The sequence below is a fragment of the Cottoperca gobio genome, chromosome 14 (assembly GCF_900634415.1).
Source record: "Cottoperca gobio chromosome 14, fCotGob3.1, whole genome shotgun sequence".
NCBI classification, from domain to species: domain Eukaryota; kingdom Metazoa; phylum Chordata; class Actinopteri; order Perciformes; family Bovichtidae; genus Cottoperca; species Cottoperca gobio.
In genome coordinates this window covers 11061497-11083482 of record NC_041368.1, presented here as the reverse complement: position 1 = coordinate 11083482, position 21986 = coordinate 11061497, and the positions used below count along the sequence as shown (strand labels likewise).

At 39.8% G+C, this 21986-nt stretch overlaps 1 protein-coding gene across 12 annotated transcripts in view; it reads left to right on the top strand.

Annotated features, from left to right (window-relative positions):
• Nucleotides 1–21986, top strand: part of msi2b (musashi RNA-binding protein 2b) — a 259405-nt gene that overhangs the window by 231338 nt on the left and 6081 nt on the right. For 4 of the 12 annotated variants that reach the window (XM_029447400.1, XM_029447397.1, XM_029447403.1 and 1 more), the window contains 2 exons: nt 11284–11463; nt 15869–16023. In XM_029447400.1, the coding sequence (XP_029303260.1) occupies nt 11284–11463; nt 15869–16023 (335 nt within the window). Of the gene's footprint in view, nt 1–11283; nt 11464–15868; nt 16024–20884; nt 20956–21986 lie in introns of all 12 variants that reach the window. The other 8 variants (XM_029447402.1, XM_029447399.1, XM_029447398.1 and 5 more) reach the window with 3 other exon arrangements.

Sequence of the window (21986 nt, the reverse complement as noted above, 5' to 3'; positions counted from 1 at the left end):
TACCTGAAGCATGAGCAAGGGAAAAAAGGGAGAACAGACGAGGAATGATGGATAAAAGCTGTGAGTAGATTTCAGGCTGGACGCTGCAACAGTCCAACACGGTGCTCGGGCTGGCAGTAACATCTCCTCACAGGGTTCGTAGGCAGTTTCCTCGCCGTCTCTGCCTCATGAATACAAACGTCCTTCACCTCAGTCACTTTAATCAATCATTAAAATGATATGGTTACACATACTGCCTTTTAGATTATGAATAACATACAATAATCTAAAAGTAAGTTAAAAGCAATTGAAATCTTTCTTTTCTTTGTCATTTGATACGTTATGATCACCATCCATAGTAAACTGACCTCGTTATAGTCAAATGTCAGCAGTCGCACTCAAACATTTACACTTAAGTCAGCCATGTTTGTTTTTTTCTACCACTCTTTACTTGTTCATGTACTTTTCTATATATCTAGTATCTGGTCAAAGCACCCTCAGCCTTAGGACACTTAACTAAGGATGGTTGTTGTTAGTAGACAGATTTAATATTTGTGCACTTGTATGCCAGTGTATTAGTAAAACAAATGTTCAAAACTTCAACTAGAGAGATAAGTCAGTGCCTCAGACATCAGCTTCCAATACACACTCACACTCCATTAAAGTACAATTAATGTACACACCTTATTCAGATACAGACGAATGTGAAGAGAGGAGCACGTTTGCATCTGTCTTAAACACAGCATTGATTGACTTGTTGGCTTAATTTAAACATCCTGCTTTCGCCACCCTTACAACTGTAGATCATTCGATAGCTGTCAATAGCAGCTCCCCTGACTGAACATACAGCCTCCAGGCTTCAGGGAAGACTGTCTTTCCTAATCAGACGTACCATTAGCTTGTTGGTGAACATCTGTTTTAATTGTAACTGAGATGTTGTCTGGTTTGTGCAGTCACTCACAGATAAACTCACCGGCACTTGATTAGGTACACCTTCCTAGTACCTCGCTCAATTGGTACTAAGGGGCCCAAAGTAAGCCAAGAAAATAAATCCCCATCCTACAACCTACAATCCTAAAAACAATTACGTTCCCATACAACTACAATAATTACAGTTGAAGTTTTAAACATTTGTTTAACGTCATAAATTAAAACCAAACAAAATGACTTTGTTATGTTAAAAAAAACATGTTAAGTAAAAAAGAACATGGTTTGGTTTTAAGTAAGTACGTTTGTCAGCGTTGACATTTGGTTTCACACAGGACGCTGGTCTTCTGGGGGAAGTCCTTTGTTTATTTGACCCATCAGTCCAGCCCAAACTCCTCCGTGTGTGGATTTCTGCGGTCTTTGATTTAAAACGTATATGTGATGCGTCAAAAACAAACATGCGATACACAATGTGGTTTTAGGAATGTCCCTTTTTAGAAGACCAGACTTCATTGTGATGCACTTCAGCAGATCAACCCGACCATGTCTACATGCCTGAATGCATTGAATTGCTGCCACGTGATTGGCTGATTAGACATTTGCCTTAACGAGCAGTTTAACAGGTGTACCTAGTAAAGTGGCCTGTGAGTGTAACAAGTCGGTAGGCAGTTGCTGTGATACCTGAAGATGCACACACATTGCACATCATGAACACACACACTCAGCTACAGTACGAGCGGCTGTAGTGTATGCATATTACCTACACGTGCACTCATACAGACAAACGAATGGCCCTGTCCTCATTTGCACTAAATTCAAATCACTCTGGAAGCCAATCAGATGCTCGTTCTTTCACGTCGCGCTATTTGATTTTGCATTTACCAAACAAACAATTTTCCCAACAATTAGCAAGAATGTTGATTTGGGGTTAGCAGCAGCCAGGAAGCAAGAGACGTGACGGCAACCATTATGTGCAGTTTAATTCTGACCGCTGCAAGTGCAAGGGAGACAAGTAAATGACTATGAACAAGGGGGAGAGAGAATGCTAAACAGTGACATCATGGGCCTGTTTCAGAGTATTTCGACAGCCATGAGGCAGCAAAACATCCCTCAGAAATCATGCTCCCTCAGTGTATGATGGCAGAATCTGTCTGCATATGACAAATATAATCACAATAACAGCGAGAAACTCTGGAATATGAATGTGAAAAAATATCTGTAGGTTGTTACCTAAACAGCATAGTCCTGTTAGCATGTTAGTGTTTATTAACGGTTCTGTTTTCTAGAGAAAAAGCTTCACCAATGCACATTTATGATGATGTGAAGTGTAGACCTTCGTCTTCTTGTTTGTGGCTTTTTAACAGAGTGAACAATTATTTATTGATCATTCGTGAAGGGTTGGAGATGATGCAAATAGCATACTACTATATGGATTAACACATTCAGTGGTCTCTTCTCTCTATACAGACACAGAGAGAACAGAGGACACACATTATTTGGGCTTGACCTTCCTCTCTGTGTAATGTCTGGGGATGTTGCTGCATCTCTGTCCTATCTTACGAGTTCATTTGCAGCACACTCGGCCCAAATTCAACTCAGGAATACCAATTCTAGTGCAGACAACAGTGTTGTTGTAAAAGAAAGAGGGAAAAAAAGGCTTATGTATGATGCAAGTGTGGATTTTTTGGGCTTTGACTCCACCTACAGTTCCCATAGAGCACCACATTATATATTCTGTCTACTTTGACCCAGTAGGTGGGATACCGCTGTGGTGGCATTCAAAAGCACAAAACTAACAAGATCAACGTCTTAAACATCGATAAAGTAAAATATACTTATTATTTATTTCAATTTATATGTTTATAGTTATATGTTTCTTTACCAGATGCCTTTTTTTGTGCAGTTGGAGCCTTTCTTGTGCTGTGAGGCTTGTTTGTCAGCGATACACACAGAGAGTGTTGTGAGCATGGAAGACATTTTCCATCCCTGACAGAGGGCACTTTCACCCTGCTCCCAAAGCTCAGCAGACAAAATGAAAGCATGTTGCTGACTTCCCTCTCTATGACAGACCACTGCTGATGACAAGGTGTATTTTAGACTTCTCACTTGCAGCAGACTATACCCCAGTCACAGAGCAGTTGTGTACCATTGGAAGAAAAGTTACTGAAAGCGTAGACTCTACTTTCAAACTTTGCTAAAATACTGTATATTCTACATTAATGTAAAATATAAAGATCTTATTTATTTTATTTGCTAAATGTAACTTCTCTTGCATTCAAGTACAGTAGTATATTTATATTTAAATACTACACAAGAGCGCTTCATTTAATAGTGTCCTTGCATATTTAAACATACAATTACAGAAAACTTATTAATAATATTGTCTTAATGTAAGTAATAAACTGCGGAAGTCTTTTGGTGATTAATATGTTGACCCTACTCACCTGTAGTGTCTTGTGTAATGTGTGTAAAATGTATGTCATTGTACAATACAGACCTTTAAAGGCTGATTTTTCCTAATACTCTGAGAGAAGTCTCCCCTTCAGTAGCACTTTCATTCTTATCTATATTGTGAAGGTTTTTACAGAGGTGTTTGTTCATATATCATTCAGAGCCTGATTTATAGAACATCTTATTCCTAAAAACATGGCCAAAATTGATTCTTGTTTTTATGGCTGTTGACAGTATTTTCTGATTTATGGAGTGATACAAAGATAAATCCAAAACCTCGACAACAAACACCTTTGACTCTAATATATCAAAATGAAACAAGAATTTTCAACCTGGCTTTATCCAATGTTATTTATGTTATGGACATATTTAATAAAATAATGCCTCGTTTGTGTATTTAAACATAACATTGCAGAAAAATTGTAATACAATACATTTATGTCAAATTAAATGTAAGTAATCAACTCGGGAAGTTTCATGTTGATATCTACTAGTTGCATTTTATACCCTATTCACCTGGAGTGTTTCCCCACAAGGCAGGAAAAAGAACCAGTTATCACAGTGGGAACACTAAGTTATGATTGCGTCTAACACAGACCAGGTAGCATGTTTTATTTACTAAAAGTTTAATCTAAGGTGTTGTCGGTCCAGAAACCTTTTGAAGAGGTGGCTCTTCAGTCTGTGATTGAAGATGGCGAGGTATTTTGCTGCCCTGATCTCTACGTGGAGCATGTTGCACCACTAAAGAACAAGGGCTGGACGTGTGTTTGTGAGGAAGGTTGAGAGACTGTGGCTCCAGGCGAGAAGTAGATCAGAGAGATGTGGCTACTGCACCATCGCCTGCAGGTAGAGAGGTGCTGGACCATACGTGGCTTTATAAGCTGGTATCACGGATTTGAACCTCATTTCAACTACCACAGGGTGCCACTGGAGGGTCACTTTATATCAGTTGGAGGAGCTGAACATCTGCATAGTAAAGCAGCAAGGAGGAAATTGGTAATTTGGAGATGACTAATGCATGCACCAGCACCTGGGCTGCATTTTGGACGAGTTTAATCCACCTCTGCTGTTAATATGAAGGATAAAACTGCATAATCGTGCCACTGTTGCCACTTTAATGAATTTCAGGTAGAGCTGCAACTAATGATTATTTATCATTATCGATTATCTGCCGATTATTTTCTAGATTGTTCATTTGTGAAAAACGTCCATCCCTGTCCAAGGTGATGTCTTTAAATGTATTGTTTTTTCAGTCCAAAACCCAAAGATATTCACTTTAATATGATATGAAACAGTGTAAAACCAGAAATCTTCATATTTGAAAGGCTGAAAAACAGCATTTTCTGACATTTGCATGAAAAATTAATTTGAAGAATTTATCTATTTTCAAGTTATTTCTCTGTCGATCAACTAATCGATTAGTCGGCTAATCATTGCAGCTCTTATGTCAGGTAGTTGATACTTGAACAAAATTATATTATGACATTTATGTCAACAACAACAACACTATTTAACCTTTAAAAGAAGGTAGTAATCATGTGGTTTTCTTTGTTTTGAAGTATACTTATCTGAATATTCCTTTGCTATAGCATTGTCAGATAAAAGCAGAGAAAAATGCAAGTGATGCAGATGGTTCTGACAGTCCAGGGAACTTCACAGGTCCCTCACTACTCTGGTTGAGTGTTTTCCTGAGTCCCTCTGAGCTTTCTGCGAGGCTCAAATGTCAGTCTCAGATCTCGGCTCTACCTGCAGTGTACACAAAGCCCCATTCAGATGCTTTTAAGAGGTCTGGGTACTTGCTATGTACAGTATGTCTGACTTGACTCTGGTTTTCAAACTGAAATAGAGTGGTCAGTGTTGGACTGCAGTATCAGTTACAGAAGAGTGTCTGCCAGTTGTATTGAGACTCAGGAGGGTCTTCACATTTTTAAAAAGCCCTTTCTTGTTCTTTTCTTTTCATCTCTCACACCTCCTCTTTTTCCTTCACCACTGACAAGAAGGAAACTCATGTGACAGACATTTCCAAATTAGGATCATTATCAATTTCCTCCCAACAAGCTCTGTGATCTCCAGCAGTGCCTGAGAGGACAGCAGGTTTGGCTGTGTGCACTGGTCTTAATCAATCTGGCTCTTGGTGAGCTCAGGTCCATTTGTCCCAGATGCTAATCTGCAGAGCTCAGCTCTGAGGCCAGATGCACTTTACATGTATTTGGTGCAAAATAACATGAGCAGGCATGCCAAGCCCATCCTCTTTGTGTTTTTGTCTAAAGGCCCAGGGAAAGATGTGACACATCGGGGAGGGCAAAGTGTCCCTTTGCGCCTCCACCACGAATCGGTGGCTCTCACAGCTGTGGGTAGCAGATGCTCTGAGGTTACAGGCGTAGGCCTTTAGGGACATCACCACTCTGCCCTCCAGGGGCTGCACACGTAACACACTCTCCAAAGAAAACTTACTGAGGCTTGATGGGAGTACGGTATTTCAGTGCTGTAAATTCAGTTATGAAATACAGCAGATGTGGTATCCTTCCTAGTCCGTACAGGATGTTTGGTTTTTATTTGCATTATACATTTATTTTGAAGACAGTGTTTTTTTTTTACTTATTTGTAATTACATGCAGATTGCAGAGTAAATTGCCTTGTTTCCTGCATTCCTACTTACTATAAATGATAGCATACCGTTTTCTGAGATAAGTAGCGACAAATGTAATTTTGTAAGATGTCAGATGTTTTTTTTTAACACACAACATGAGTGAGCGTCGCTGTCAATCGAAATTCTGCTTCCAGTTAAGTCATATTGTCCTTCCCTCCTATATCTAAATAGCCCTTAGATTCATCTAGTATCACTCTCAGATTTCAGTCATAGTGAGTCCTAGATTTCTTCAGACCACATAAGCTTGAACAGACATGTTTGAAAAAAAGTGTTCAGCCAAAAGGCCAGGGCTGTCAGCTCTGAGCCCGCTCATGATGGGATAATCTGTGCCGACGGTTGATAACTGAGTGCCCTTTCTCAGTCCCAGCTAGACCAGATCCCACGCAGGTTCAAATCTGCATTGAAAGTATTAAGTGTGCACTGATTTGCTACACTGTTGCATATTGTTTTACTCATGATCCACTGTTCACATTTCCTCTATCTCTTTCCATAATAATTCCCCAACCAAGGTTGAAGGTAAATATAAATCAGTAGCTCTGTTGAGTTTGTCCATTACCGGAAAGAGCAGCAAGAAAAGGGAAAAGCAGGCAGAAAATTAAAAGTAAAAAAACAAAAACAGACGCCTGAGTATGGGTGAGTAAATGCAAGAAGAAATCATCTGTTAAAATTAATTAGCCAAGCTTCTCTGAACACAAAATGACAAGACATTAAATATGTATTATTTATGAAATGTCTGTGCTCTCTGAAAAGGGTGTCTAGTGCTGTTAATTACTCAGCCATTCATTCAGAAAAGATTATTTCAAATGGAAAGTGAAAGCAATGCTAGACAGCAAAAGAGCTGTTAGTTTCTTTCACGCTATTTTTAAATGACATTGGTGAAAATGGAAAAGCTAATTATGGTAGCTCTGAAATTCTAAGCTAATTTGAGAAGCAGCATGTCAGGTTTATTGACATCATCTGTAGAGTGATGTGGTTTGATGGCCACCAAGGAATCTAACTGGCGCCGTGAGGGAAAGGGAGGAGCGACTGCATGAAGAATTATCCCTTGCAGAAATGAAAATAACTTATGTTAATAGATTGTTAAATTCCCTTATTCCCTCTAACGCCTGCTTGTTGAGTGTGAAAAATTAACAGGTATATTTATACTCAAAGACTCGACAGATGTAGCGTGAAACCCCTTTTCAACAGATTTTTGAACATTACTTATTTTAGCAAACCATTATTAGCATCAAAAATACAGTGCAAGTCCCTGTGTTAAAGGAGCCGTGTGCAGGATTTAGTGGCATCTAGCAGCGATGGTGCAGATGTAACCAACTGAATACCCCCACTAACCCTCCCTTTCCAAGCCTGTCAGAGATTGAATCAAATATTAATTGCGATCACGAGTCGGGCTTCCCACAATTAAATGAACATGATCGACAGCGATATTGATGTTTAGAACGCGTGCTCCGCTCATAGCAAACTCCACTGCTTATCAAATCAAGTGCTTTCTTAACTAACATTCGGCCACCAAGGGGCGATCCAGGTGTTTTGGCTTCACGTTTGGTGAGCTGTCGTGCAGCGGCCGTCTGCAAAGAAATATCCTGAATGTTGCGGCTGCAATTTTATTTATACTGTGAATAAGAAGTGAAATAAAAATATTTTGTCTATTAAATCAATGAATAATCGTGATGAATAAATAAATCGTGATCTCAATATTGATAAAAAAAAATAATCTGGATCATCATTTTGGCCTACCTTCAGGTAACCCTTAAAACATGAAAGGCCCTCTCTAGAGCCAGTGTTTGGTTTGTCCATTCTGGGCTACAGTAGAAACGTGGCGTTGCAACATAGCAGGCTGTGTGAGGAGGACCCGCTCCCTATGTAGATATGAAGTGCTCATTCTAAGATAACGAAAACACAACCATTCAGGTGATTACACACAAATAAAAATATAGTTATGAATATTATATTCCATTTCGGACCGTAGATCCCCCTCAATACTACGCACTGCTCCTTTAAGAGACCTGTTATTCAATTTCAGGCTAATAGCAGGTTCCAGCAGAGTTTTTAAATTATGTCGGTGAGGTTGCTGTTTTGTTAACATTCGGATCACGGATTGTGCCTTTAAAAGTGTACAAGTGTTAGTTAATATGTTGAGTTTCTGAGGGATTTAAAAACGAGGATAATCACAAACTTGGTGCAGAACACTGGCGAACTTATGAAAATATTTTTCACATTCTGAAGTCCCAACAGGCCAGGGAGCATGACGCTATATTTTATCATCAGCGTGATTAGTTTTATTTTCAAACTAGTGAGAAAAAGAGCAGCAGTGCTTTCAAGGTTTGTGATTCCTCCTTAAAGGCAGTCACCTGGCAAAGTGGGAACGAGAGCAGGGCATTTATCCACTTAAAGAGAGCCACCCCGATGATGTCAGTAACAGATGACTGCAAGACACCTCCCCTCTCCATCGCCGCGCAGCCAGCTTTGGTCACTGAGGGCAGAAGGGAAAGAGGGTGGGGGCAGGGGAGATAATTACCAGTATAAATGAAGCCCTGCGAACGATTCGCACTGCTGGGTCCCCTGATCTAGTCTCCAAGGCAACCTCAGCACGCTCATTTGTTTTGTAGATGAGTAATTACATCCAATTAGTGGCCAGTGGAAAAAAAAAGGGTCCAAGAAAGGCCCATTGTTCTGGATAGATTGTGTGAATATTAATAGTGGGAAGGGCTGAGGCACAGTGATATGATCGGTGATACTAATGCAGCTGTGGGCACACTCTGCCCAGTCTCATCCTGCATAACGGATCAGATAGCCACTGATGAAAATATATGGCTTTGAGAATGTGTGCCCACATGTTTGTGAGTGTCTGAGTCGTACTTGAGTCCAGCTGCCTCTATCCGGCAAACAAAGCCAGTTTCGAACCTGAGCCTCCCACACCTGCAGACAATGCAGCGGTATGCAGTGTGTGAAACATTCTCAAACTTTATTACCTGGCTACATGTTATATATATTCTAGGAAGATCTCTTGACTTCACCTCAGTGGAGGAAATACTTGCAGTACAATGTTTGTACATGTTTTACTGAATGTCAGCGGTCAGCCCTGCCCAGCATGTGGTGGTTGATAGATTTAAATGCTAACAATGCTTTTAATTATCCCTTGGAGTTGGTTATTGGTTTGAATGACACTTCATAAGATGTAAACATTTCATTAAACTGGGCTTACACTGTATGGATTCCACCCAATTCATCCCCATTTGGTCACTCCCGTCCATTTCTACTGTCAAAAGTTCTCTTACAAACTGTAGTTTGCTTGTTTCTATATTAACGGTGTAGTGTTTTACATGCTGTGGCTAAAACTGCAGTCTGCTGTGATATAAAACTGAACTTTGATGCATAACTGACCTTTTGTCTGCATCTTTCAGACATCAGCAGCTCAAAGTGGTGCTGCCTTTCTCTCTTTTTGCACACATTGTTGAGGACATGGTCATCTATAAATAAACTTTGTTGGAATTATCAATGGACATCAGGGGTTCTGTATTTCCATTCAGTGTAGTTCAGTTGATCTGTAGATCTGTAGAGTTTGAACGTAAATGCTTCTGGCAGAGCAGAAAGGACAATTAAAACCTGTAATGTGAGTTAAAACAACGTGCAGAAAACACAGCGTGTCTCCAAGCGTAATGTGGTTCAGCTACTTACAATTAGAACCTTACTTTAAATGGAAATAACTTTTTAAACAACACCCACTTCAGTAATTATTATTATCATTATCTCTCACCACAAATTCCTTTATACCTGCAACTTCACTTTTACCAAGATGACGTTTGATCTTTTGTCACTTCATGGTCAATTGCATTCTATATTAAAGCAATGTTTTTTAAATATGCTCATTAACGAAGCGTAGTGAAAGTATTATGAAAGTAATGCTTGTTTGTCTCTACCCTGTTCTAAACTGGTGACATATTTGGAATGGCTTCGTTATGAATTCCCAATAACACGGTTTGTGCGATTGTCAAATATTGTTTCTCCCTGTTATAATTATTCCATCGATCCAGTTTTCCTCATTAGTAAGGCCAATCAATGTTCTGTGACATTTGTCTAAGTGAAGTAAATGGAATGATTGGTTCTTAAGCTTTGTTCAATGTGTCAGGCGTTATGTGACGTACGTGGGAAGCCTGCCGTATTTGGAGCCTATAATTTGATGAGTGGGCAGACAGCCCACAAGTGGTGAGATCAGAGTGCTAAAAAGCATTGACGGAGAGAAACATGGCTGGTGCTTACATTCCATTTGGCAGAAGTGGACTGTCTCACTCTGAATGGGTAGAGGTGAAGTGGCTTTGAATGGCTACTCGCTCCAGGACCCAAATAAAAAAACAAACTCACAGCAGGGGAAACCCAGCATGGAAAAGCTGGTGTCACCAATCTCAGTCCCTCCTGAGTAGATTAACTCTGTTATCAAAGAGGTGTGAGAAAGAGCCGTTTCTTTTAATTGCACTCTTTAAATGAGCAGCTTGTCTCAGATTAAGAGGACAAGCAATAAATGCCAGCACGATTTATTGCTGAAAGACATTTTCTAAACTGTTGATAATCCACCATCTGTGTCAAAGAGAGAATCATTGGAAGGGCCAATATGAGACGTGTTTAGGCTGCTTAGTGCACTTCAGAACGCCTGTCATCAATAAACATGTATGTCTGTATCTCACTCACATAGAAACCTTATCATCTGCTGCTATTGGTTTAAAAAAAAGAAGCTTTTAAATTAATCATTGATCAAGTGCACGCAATGTTTCTTTTCATTTAAATGGCAAAAGCTTCCTTCAGGTGTGTCGACAAAGAAATGAGAAATGTATTGACCTGTGTTTTAATGATTCTTCAGTTTTATCTCACTCCTTAATGATTGCCAGAAAACATGGAGGACAGATCAATTACTCACAATTCCAAATATCAAAGCTGTGGCCTCACTGTTTATTTTGTATTCAATGTTAATACTTAAAGTAATTGAGGAGGTTTTTAATTGTATCCTTTCAGGGAGAGATAGTATGTATCCATAATTGTACAGCTAAAGCGTATCAAACAAGGACCATATGCCAAGGAGGCCTGGCCACATGCTTGGAGCTGCTGGGGAGGGAGGGCAGGGGGGGCAATTAAAGCAGACAAAACTCAAGGATGTGTTCTAAAAAACGGTGCAACACACCACTAAGCTATGCTTAACAATCTGGACATTGACTTTGTAAAATGAAAAAAGTTGTTTTCCACAATGATGGAGTCCCCTCCCCACCCTATACTGTATCTCCCAGGCCTCCCCGATTATGGGTTTTACTCTACGCCCAGTGACCAGAGGGGGGGGCCCTGCTCCTTTGCTGACTATGGCTCCCTGGGGCCCCAAGCGGCTCAGATGCTGCACAGTGAGCATGCCACCTCCGCCTGCAACTCCCCCCTCCAGCACCTACACAGCCCGGATCAATTTAAGAACCCAGGTTTGTATAAGCGCATCTATCTCATCCACTTTTTTGGACTTTTCAGTTTGATTCATGACATTGTTCCATGCAGATGATCTCATTTTAAATACATTTTATCTTGCTTTTCTTAAGGTAGAAGAAAAACCTTTAAAAAAATACAAATAAACTATAAAAACACGTCTTGATGAAAGTAGCATTGCATGTTCTTCCTCCCTTTTTTTAAATGTAGATTTTCTGTTTCTTTGTGAAGTTATGTTCCAGCCCCTGCTTGCACATAAGGGGCCGACACATACAGAATGTAATCCTTCATTTGCATGTGAACAAAATAACTACTGATGATGTCGGAGAGTACGCTGGCCTCTCTAACAGAGTTCAAGTTTATGTGCATTTTGAACAGCAAAGGAACAAGTTAAGTGTGGGAGTGAGAGTCTTTTTGTGTTGAGTTGAGCCCTTTAAGTATTTTAAGTGTAAGAGTGATTGCTCGTGATTATTAGTGTGTGACTAGGAAATCAGTGGAAATGATGTGCAATGTTCAACACTTAAAAGACAGCATCTTTGCATATTTCAGCTATTACTCTACAACACAGGAAGATTTTCATCGTGTGTGCTTTTTCAGATGTTCTCTTATTTACTTTATGTAATCATAGCTTTTAAAAGAAAAGAATTCTGCACATTGACATTTCAATCCCTGCATGCAACACATAAAAATTATTATAAATTCATGCAATTCTTTGAGAGCCGACAGAAGTCTATAGAATTAACAAAATTATTTTGAATAGTTGAGTATTTCTATGTTTATCTGTTTTTCTAATTATCTTAATTATATGACATGACGCACCACCAACGTTTCTTTCATCTAAAGCAGTTATAAGTAAAGGAGGGCTAGTTTAGTGGCTTCATGTGATGTGGGAGATGTGCATTGCTGTAGGTGACAGTGCTGACCTACACACAGCGGTTAGGTTTCCTGTCTCTGGAGACCCATGTGGCCCTGCTGGGCTTGAATCCTGCCATAGCCTCCACTTCACAATAATAGCAAAAATGTGCAAATGTAAGACCAAGTCTTCCCCTAATGGTTAAAGTGTTGGCCAGCTGCCCCAGGCAGATGTTGGCATTTCCTGCAGACGTAAGCACAGCAAATAGCAAACAGACGGGTTGTATAGAAACTACAGATGTAATTTTCTGAAGGGGTTCTTGTAGAGCTGCTGTTTCAGTATCATTGTCACAACACTTGTGCAAGTGTGAAAGCACTAGGGCTGGGCGATATGGCCAAAATCTTCAATCACAATATACGTCATTTCATATCTGGATAAGGATATCACCATATAGCATGTTTTCAAGTTCAATAAATAAATAATCAATATGAAACGGTGAAGCCTATATTATATAATCCAGTGTGAAATGTGTGTAAATACTTGACGAATGAAAAGTAATGAGTATTTTGTCATTTTATTAGGAACTTTAATGAACACAACAGTTTCAAGTGAAATTATAGAGAGAGAGAGAGAGAGAGAAAAATATATATATATATATATTAGGGCTGTCAAGCGATTAAAAAAAAATGTATCTAATTAATTACGAGCTTTGAGATTAATTCATTGCGATTAATCACATATATCAATATTTGCTGTGAGAGCTCCGTGCGACGAGGGTGCGGGGGTGCTGTGCTCCGTGCTGTCCGAGCAAAAGTCAGGAGCATCTAAGAGCGCGATTAATCTGCGTTAATATTTTTGTTGCGTTATTTTTTCTGTGATTAATTAATCGAAGTGAACGCGCTAAGTCGACAGCCCTAATATATATATATATATATATTGAATTATCACCCAGCTCTAACTGCAGACATGGTCCCAGATACCATTTACTTCCTATAGATCAGTTTAGTGTTTCAATTGATACACAGCTGCATGGCAGTGGAAGACTCTTACTGCATTACATCACTGCTAATACACACACCAATTATGCGCCATCATCTTTTGATTTTGAGGCCTGGTTGTAGCAGGTTTATCGCACATTATAGTTTAGAAAGGTACAAATCACCTTAGTTTAGCCGCAGCTACTGTAAGTCCCTCTGTTGGACTCTGTTGGTGCATGGTTTGTTATTTGTTTGAGTTTTCACTTGGTTGGTAAGGCACAGGTTTTTCTCACCCGACGGGAGACGTTCAAATCCGGAGTGAGTCGACCCAATTTATGTGCTTGTTGTCTGTGAAATAGATTTACATTACATTTGTAGCCAACCTTGAACCCAATGATAAGAAAATCAGAGAGCGCATTCTAGTAAATGGAATCAAAATGATGCTGTTTATTTGGATGTTTGTTTTAGATAAGGAGAATGGTTTTCATGAAGTATAATTGATTGCTGCGTACATGAGGTGCCTGATGATGATGATGATGATGATGATGATGATGATGATGATTACCAGCCCGTAGGTCATGGATTACCCATTTTTCATTTTTCATGTCATTACTGCGGAGAAGATATGGCGAGCAGCCCTGCTCCTCACGAAGCGCTCAGTCCACTGATGAAGATTGTGCCACACAGATTGCTAGCCTGAGAGGGAGAATAGGATATAATGCAGTTTGAAGGCAAATCTCATTGATAAATGCTTTTCTTGTGCACAGAGCCTCCATCTGTACTACACTGCTACATTTACGTGAATTGAAATGAAGAGAATATAGATTGGAAGACAGACGGGCAACATAGCACACAGTGTTCTGCACAGAGTTAGACATTCATGTTTCTCTCCACACACAGATGTCACTCCGAGCATCTAAGGATGTTCTCTCTTTTCGGCCAGATGTGTCGGCTCCAAAGCATAAAGCATAAGAAAGACTGAGCACTATCATTCCTTGTAAAGAAAAAGACTCCAAATGAATAGTGACACACTTGTCTGTGTTATTCTGAACAGTGATCTGACCCCGCGCTGCTCTTGTGATTGTTTTTGCTCTCAAAGTCAAATGCAGAACCAGTTACATGTTAAATGAAAACCTCAGGAAGAGGGGTGAGCCACACTCTTAATAAATAATCACCACTCATAAGAAATGAGGATTGCCATTACAACTGAAAAAAATAAAAAATCCTTAATTATATAATAAGCCAACCTACTGGAGGCTGTGTAGGCAAGATAAGAGCACGAGCTGCTCCCTGTTTAAAGTCCTTACAGTTTAACAGCAGTGTCAACTCCACGAGGTGTGTTTAGTGAGATGGCTTCATTTCTGTAGAGTGCTTTACACGGATATCTGGAGTATGTTTTCAGGTGCTTCTGATGGACCTCATGTAATACAGCTTTGAGAGATGGAGCAGCGATACAGAGGGTGTGCGTCAACACTTTATATTTCTTTACCTGTTCTACAAAGACGTCCTCTCTGGCACCATAGGGCTCGTGAGCTCATATACACACAAGCTCGAGCGTTTTTCTGTGGAGGCAAGATTTTTCTTTTTAATACCAGTTATTTTTTCACAGTCTGTCTTTGAATAAGGGTGAGACGGAGGGTTATGTGAAGCTGACAGCGGAGGAGATTGCTGTTAAGAGATCACTGCATTTTTTTTTCTTCCCCTGCATTGCCAGTGTTATTGCCCTTTAGTAGGCATCAGGATTTTCAAAAAGACATTTTATTAGTCTGAGCTGCTCTTACTCACAGGGCAAAGGTGGTAAGTCGTGTACAGTATTTCTTTTTTATCCCCTCTGAGTTTGGACCTGTACAAGAAGTCGGGTCAAGCTTTTATATTTCCCCCTTGTGCCTCTTTCTCTTGTCTCACTTTATGCCTGAAGTCACACCAGCAGACTGAAAAGCTGAAGCACACAGCTAAAGAATTATGGAGAATATTTTTTAGTAGGTTCTATGAATCATAGGTCGTATAGGAAAGCATAAAGTCGCATAAGGTATTTCCAATGTCTGGCTCCAAAATGCTCAATTCTAAAGCAGTGACATGATAATCCTGTGTTACTCTTCTTATTCAACCACTAATGATGTTTTACAAGTACTCCTTCACAGTATGCATGGAAACATTGACACTGCAACCTTACTAGTTTATTAGCATGGTGGAAGTATTTCTGGAAGCGTGCTTGTTTTGCGTTGTGCATGATAATACAACGGGAATGTTACTCCTATGCATACATGCACACAGCATGTAGATTATATGCAGAATATCATACTGGATTCTTAATTTAAAGTCATGTTAAAACCTAAATCTTGCACCATTTTGTCAGACGATATCAAATGAAATTGAGTAGTTTCATAAGCAGCATCTGTAATATAGTAAGTTTAAGCAAGTCTTTCGAGACAAACATGAATCCAGTAATGTGTTCTTTTCTTTCTTTTTTTCTTTTTTTTTTATGTTTCCTTTTGGGTCATAGCAAGTAAGGATTGTACTGCTGGTTGTTGGGTGTTTCTGAGCTGCTCTGCTCCCTGCTGTGTTTGTATGCAGGCGCCAACCCGTCAAGGCCCGGAGGTTTCCCCGGTGCTAACAGTCCAGGGCCTGTGGCTGACCTGTACGGCCCTAGCAGCCAGGATTCAGCTGTGGGCAACTACATCAGTGCTGCTAGCCCTCAGCCTGGCTCTGGGTTTGGCCCCAGCATCACAGTGAGTACTCAAATGCAGACGGCATGTCGTGTCTGACCGCACCTTGAGCTCCGTTGCCTCCTGTGTGTCAAAATACCGCCACTAAAACTAGACACTAAGCCAATGCTGTCTCTGACTGTGATGCTGACTGTGATGCTGTCTCTGACTGTGATGCTGACTGTGATGCTGTCTCTGACTGTGATGCTGTCTCTGACTGTGATGCTGTCTCTGACTGTGATGCTGTCTCTGACTGTGATGCTGTCTCTGACTGTGATGCTGTCTCTGACTGTGATGCTGTCTCTGACTGTGATGCTGTCTCTGACTGTGATGCTGTCTCTGACTGTGATGCTGTCTCTGACTGTGATGCTGACTGTGATGCTGTCTATGACTGTGATGCTGTCTCTGACTATGATGCTGACTGTGATGCTGTCTCTGACTGTGATGCTGTCTCTGACTGTGATGCTGTCTCTGACTGTGATGCTGTCTATGACTGTGATGACTGTGCTGTCTATGACTGTGATGCTGTCTCTGACTGTGATGCTGTCTGACTGTGATGCTGTCTATGACTGTGATGCTGTCTCTGACTGTGATGCTGTCTATGACTGTGATGCTGTCTCTGACTGTGATGCTGACTGTGATGCTGTCTATGACTGTGATGACTGTGATGCTTCTGACTGTGATGCTGTCTCTGACTGTGATGCTGTCTCTGACTGTGATGCTGACTGTGATGCTGTCTATGACTGTGATGCTGACTGTGATGCTGTCTATGACTGTGATGCTGACTGTGATGCTGTCTCTGACTGTGATGCTGTCTCTGACTGTGATGCTGACTGTGATGCTGTCTCTGACTGTGATGCTGTCTCTGACTGTGATGCTTGACTGTGATGCTGTCTATGACTGTGATGCTATGACTGTGATGCTGTCTATGACTGTGATGTTGACTGTGATGCTCTGTAACACTAGACCTTGGTATATCATAAGGAGTAGAGCTTACTAATTATAGAACTTTATACTCCTCCACATCACAATAACCACCACCTGCCTCTTAGCACATAATCTAAATCCAGCACAAAGCAACAATTCAGTGTCGTCTAAGAATTTTGAACACTTTCTATAATGCATTTTAAACATACTTGCGTTATAATCTGCTTATAGCACTATATACTCATATTTATGAGCACTCATAAATATTCATAATTCATATTTAAGTATGATTATAATGCATTATAGAATTGGGCGACCATAGAAAGTGTTACCATTGTTTTCTTGCGGAAAGGTATCTACTCCCATAAGTATTTTGTCCGTCAGGGTAAACCCCGTCTTCAATCTCAAAGTTATCTGTGTCAAATGCAAATGTTTATTCCCCTTAGCTGTTGCACAAATCACCTGACTCCAGACTCTGTGTCACCTTCCCGGAACAAATGTCCTTTATTTTTAGCAACCCATCTGTCCCAGAGCTTGAGTTTTCTCCGTCACGGGGACAATGCTTCCATGCAGGTTTTGTCTCTCTGTGTCCTTGTCTAGGTGTAGAAGCTTAGCCAGCTGCTGTTGCACTTCTGATCAGTTATCTGCCGATGGCTATGTCAGCTCATAAGTGTGAGAGGAGCAGGGCTCGTGGAGGCTCGGTCTATGTGAACGTACTCAGATGTCTGTCTGGTACCGTGTGTGTCAGTTTAGTTGATCTGCAGCAACCTGTTAATAATCCTGCCTCTTGCTTTTACTGAAATAAAAAAGAAGCCACAACTATATCATTTATAAACTAGGTTCCTCTTTTATCATAACCCCCCGTCAGAGATCATCTTAAAAACAATAAAAACATAACTTTGCGGAAATAATGAAGCATTTCTAAACAGTATATAAACATTTAATAAGTGTTTTTAACACATAATGTTCACAGTAATTTGGCAATTATGACGTTCTTACAGTATTTGGCAATAATTAAGACATTTTTATATACTATCCTATCTCAGTGTCATCATTATTGACTTCGTCATAGCAACTGTGCTCACACACAGTATGTGATCTGTGATTCATAAATGTTATAAATGTTGTAATATTATTAATAAGTCAGCTGTCTTAGAACAGGCAAAAAGCCCTATTTGCACGCTATCAGTATTACCTGAGGACCTTTAGTCATTTGTAATGATTGCGGAGGTCGTCCACATCTTAATCCTGTGCAAATCTGCCATGTCGGTAATTTGTTGAGTTAAAAACTCCACCGAAAATGACCAACCATGTTGCGCCATGTGATATTTATTCCTGTGCGAATTACTTTCTCAGTGATCTTTTGTTATTTTTGTTGCTTTCACTGCGAGTTTGACATCATTTTGAGTGAAGATTCAGGAGGCTCATCTCGCTAACGTGAGCAAACACAGCGTAGAGACCCACTCGCCTTCGAAGCAGGAGGACTTGGTCGAGATTAAACATGAATAGGCTTAATAACATAATAGCATTTATGATATTAAATGTAAACATTGTATAGTAATTTATTATCAAAGCCGATGTTTTGCAGAGCCTCATATCTAGGGCACGATGTCACTATATTCGAGGAAAATACAGACTTTGTTTATCCCTTGCGAATGCGCTGCAGGAAACAGACGTGGGGGGGGGTCATTTCTAAATCCCCCGGTCCCCTGGTAACACTGGTCCCGTGCGAATAGGGCTGAAGACTGCATACTGTATAACCCAGACATTTTAATGTTAGCTTCTAAATCCAGTCAAATTAAATTAGTCTTCCTGAGATTCTATCTTATCTTCAGGGACAAGGTCCAAACTCCCCAAAAGAAGACTCAATCAGCGATCTGTTTACTTTGCTGTGTTGGACCTCTGAATTATTTATCTCAGATGCTACACTCAGAGTTTCATGGCCCCTAGCAAGGTGCAGCGGGGCTAAGCTGTTGTTGGGGCATGTTTGTACTGTTTTACATGACTGAACGGAGTGACACAGGTATAGGTTATGAAAATAACACCTGCTTTTCTGAAAGAAGATAATTAATGCATGGCTTAACTGAGGTGGAATAACAAGAAGCCCATTAGTACTGCAAGCAAGCACTGCGGGACTAAAGGGTGAAGACGCTGTTTCCAAACTTCAGAGTCTAAATCGTTAGTTTCTATTTCCTTCAAAGTAACCACGAAGTCCAAGAAAGATTCATTTGGGTCGTTTCGTGGTATTTCTTTTAGTTATTGTATTTTTAACTTTATCATTTTGTGTGGTCTTGGTATTTTATGGCTTTTATGGTCAATTGTGACTTAGGGGATCACACATTGTGGTTTTGCCCCAGCGCATTGTGCATGTCTTGTGTGAGGAATAGCTCAGGCGATGTGTCAGTTTGTGCTGCACATAGGATCAATGGGACTAAGTGTCAGGGCTTAGCAAGGATGAAGTGAGTGTGCAGTAGTGTTGTCGGTATGGGATAGTGTCACTGGGAGCAAATGTGCAAATAGCTCACGAGAAGATAAAATAGCTCATTTTAGTAAATATGTTTAATTGATTTATGATATCCAAACAAAAACAGCTTAATGGGAGAAAAAAAACATTTTATTGGCTTTTTGCTTCCCAAGCAAAGCCGCTCTTATTAATTGTTTTAGGTCCACTGGCTATCTGCGATAATCTGTTGGCCTCGGCGTAGGAAGCAAAATATTTGTTATGAAAGACCAGGCTGGCTCATTTTCAAAGCAGATTTACCAGCAGATAGTGTACAGATGGAAATGAGGCGATTTGTTTCCATTATTTTCTATTTGTTGCAACACTTTGTACACACGCTGAGTTAGAAAATGTAAAAACAAATGTTCAAATGCAATAAATACAATAAATTCTGAGCAGAAATGTTTTCATCATATTTTACTTAAGAGTTTAAAACAGGCTCTTTTATAAAAACAGATCAGCGCAGAATACACTGCATTTCACCCGGGCCAGGTTTTGCGATTCCTTTACAGAATGTCAAATTGTGCCTGTGATACCACGTATTAAATCACCACTTCAGAATTACCCAGTGAATCAAACAGAGTGCAATAAAGCAGAGAGGTGATGCGGGCCCTGTGACTCTCCGCTCTCGGCGAGATGATCTCTCTATTCAGAACATTAAAATGGGAAATGATTCAGAACTAAAATGTGCTTTATAATTCTTTTTTTATACAGAGGATGCTGTTGAACTGAATACATAAGATCATCGTATGTCACAACCTCACGGATGACTTCACAGTCACTTTGTCGCTCGGTCTTACGCTCCAGCGATTTTATTAATCCCTTTAGCCAATATCAAAACATTCACTGTGAAGAAGCAGTAATGAACTTAACAGTTTTTTTTATGCAAGACAATTAGAGTGCAATTAGTTGATTGAAGCGATAAAGACAGATAATCGCCGTCGAAAGCTTCTCTTTTCTATCCGAGGCTTTCTACAGACCTGTCAGCCGCAAAAATGCACAGCGTCCTGATAACTGTGCTGCACAAAGAAGACCATTCAATGCACAAAAACACACTTATCTTACTGAGGGGTGTTCATGGTGCTTTTCTCTGCATGCTTTCAGATTCAATCAACTGTGTATGTTAGCATGAATGGGGATTGTGTCTTTTATTATCTCACTCACATATGTGTTTGCTATTTTTCACTGAGTTACCTGAGAACTATGTTGGCATCAGAGATCGTTTACTTCATATAGTATTTCAACTCTTTTTAACATCTTTTACCGTTGAATGAGTCCTACTTCCTGTCGTCATCTAGCAGTTTCTCCATTACAAGAATATACATGTGTAATATGACAATCCGGCTTTGCTACTGAACATGATCAAACTGAATCAAAACGTTCACATTCATGATATGATACTCACTTTTTCTCTCCTTGAAATGCATACTGACAACAGCACTAACTGTACACTTTTAGGGCCCGTTGATTGCGACAGCTTTTACAAATGGATACCATTGAACAGGTGGCCGGTTGCCATCTCATCAGAGGTATTGCATTTTATTTACTGTGCATTTCTTTCAAGTCTTTCTCTAATACATGTTCATCACATCATTCTCTGTTTATACGCCTCCCTCAAAGTGACAGAGCTGGTAGTAAAAGTGTGAGTGTGAACGATGGCTTACATAAATCAGGAGATGAAAGATCATCATTGATTTAAACTAATTAAATAGTTTGTGTGAAAAGTTTATACTTCAGACACACACACACACATATACTACCAGTTTTTTTTTTTTTATTATTATTAACATTTTGAAATGTTCTCATCGGAAATAAAGAAAGTCTTACACATATTTTCCGAGGACATAACTCTCCTCTCACTTGTTCACCGCTATGACTAAAATAAATCCCAAACTTTTTACTAACAATTCAACAGCCTTGAATCATTAAATATTAACCAAGCAGTGTACGAGTGCAGAATATTTCAGTTTCATCATGTTTATTTTGTCATCTTTATTGCTAACATTGTCCCTCATACTACAGCAGTGCATCCACAATGTCTTGAGCTTTCCGTCTGCTTTCAGCTTTGTCTCGTAGATGTGATGTGTGGTGTGTGTTGAACTCATTTGTTCACACGTGTTTAAATGATTGTTTAATTTCCCGCTGAGCAAACAACCCAGCTAAGCTTTGCAGCTATAACGAGACTCAACAGTAGTGTGTGAGCGTGTTTGCTCAGTTAAGTGGTGCAACTAAGAAGCAGGGTTGGGTAGTTACGGATTACATGTAATCAGGATTATGTAATCAGATTACAAAAATAAGTCACTTTAAATATTACATTTGAAAGAACGTGCAATTAGAATATAAAGTTACATTGTCAAGGATTACTTGATTACGGCAATGTTTTTCATGATAACCAATGCTCTTTGAAAAACTAACATTTGTTTTTTAATAATTATTTCTAGGTAATGGAGTGTAAATGTAAGATGTATATTTTCAGGAGGTGCTCCTCTTGCTTTAAAAGAGTCCTCCATGCAGCCTTTACTTTAAATAAACTGCAGCAACAACATCTTACACCAAAGTA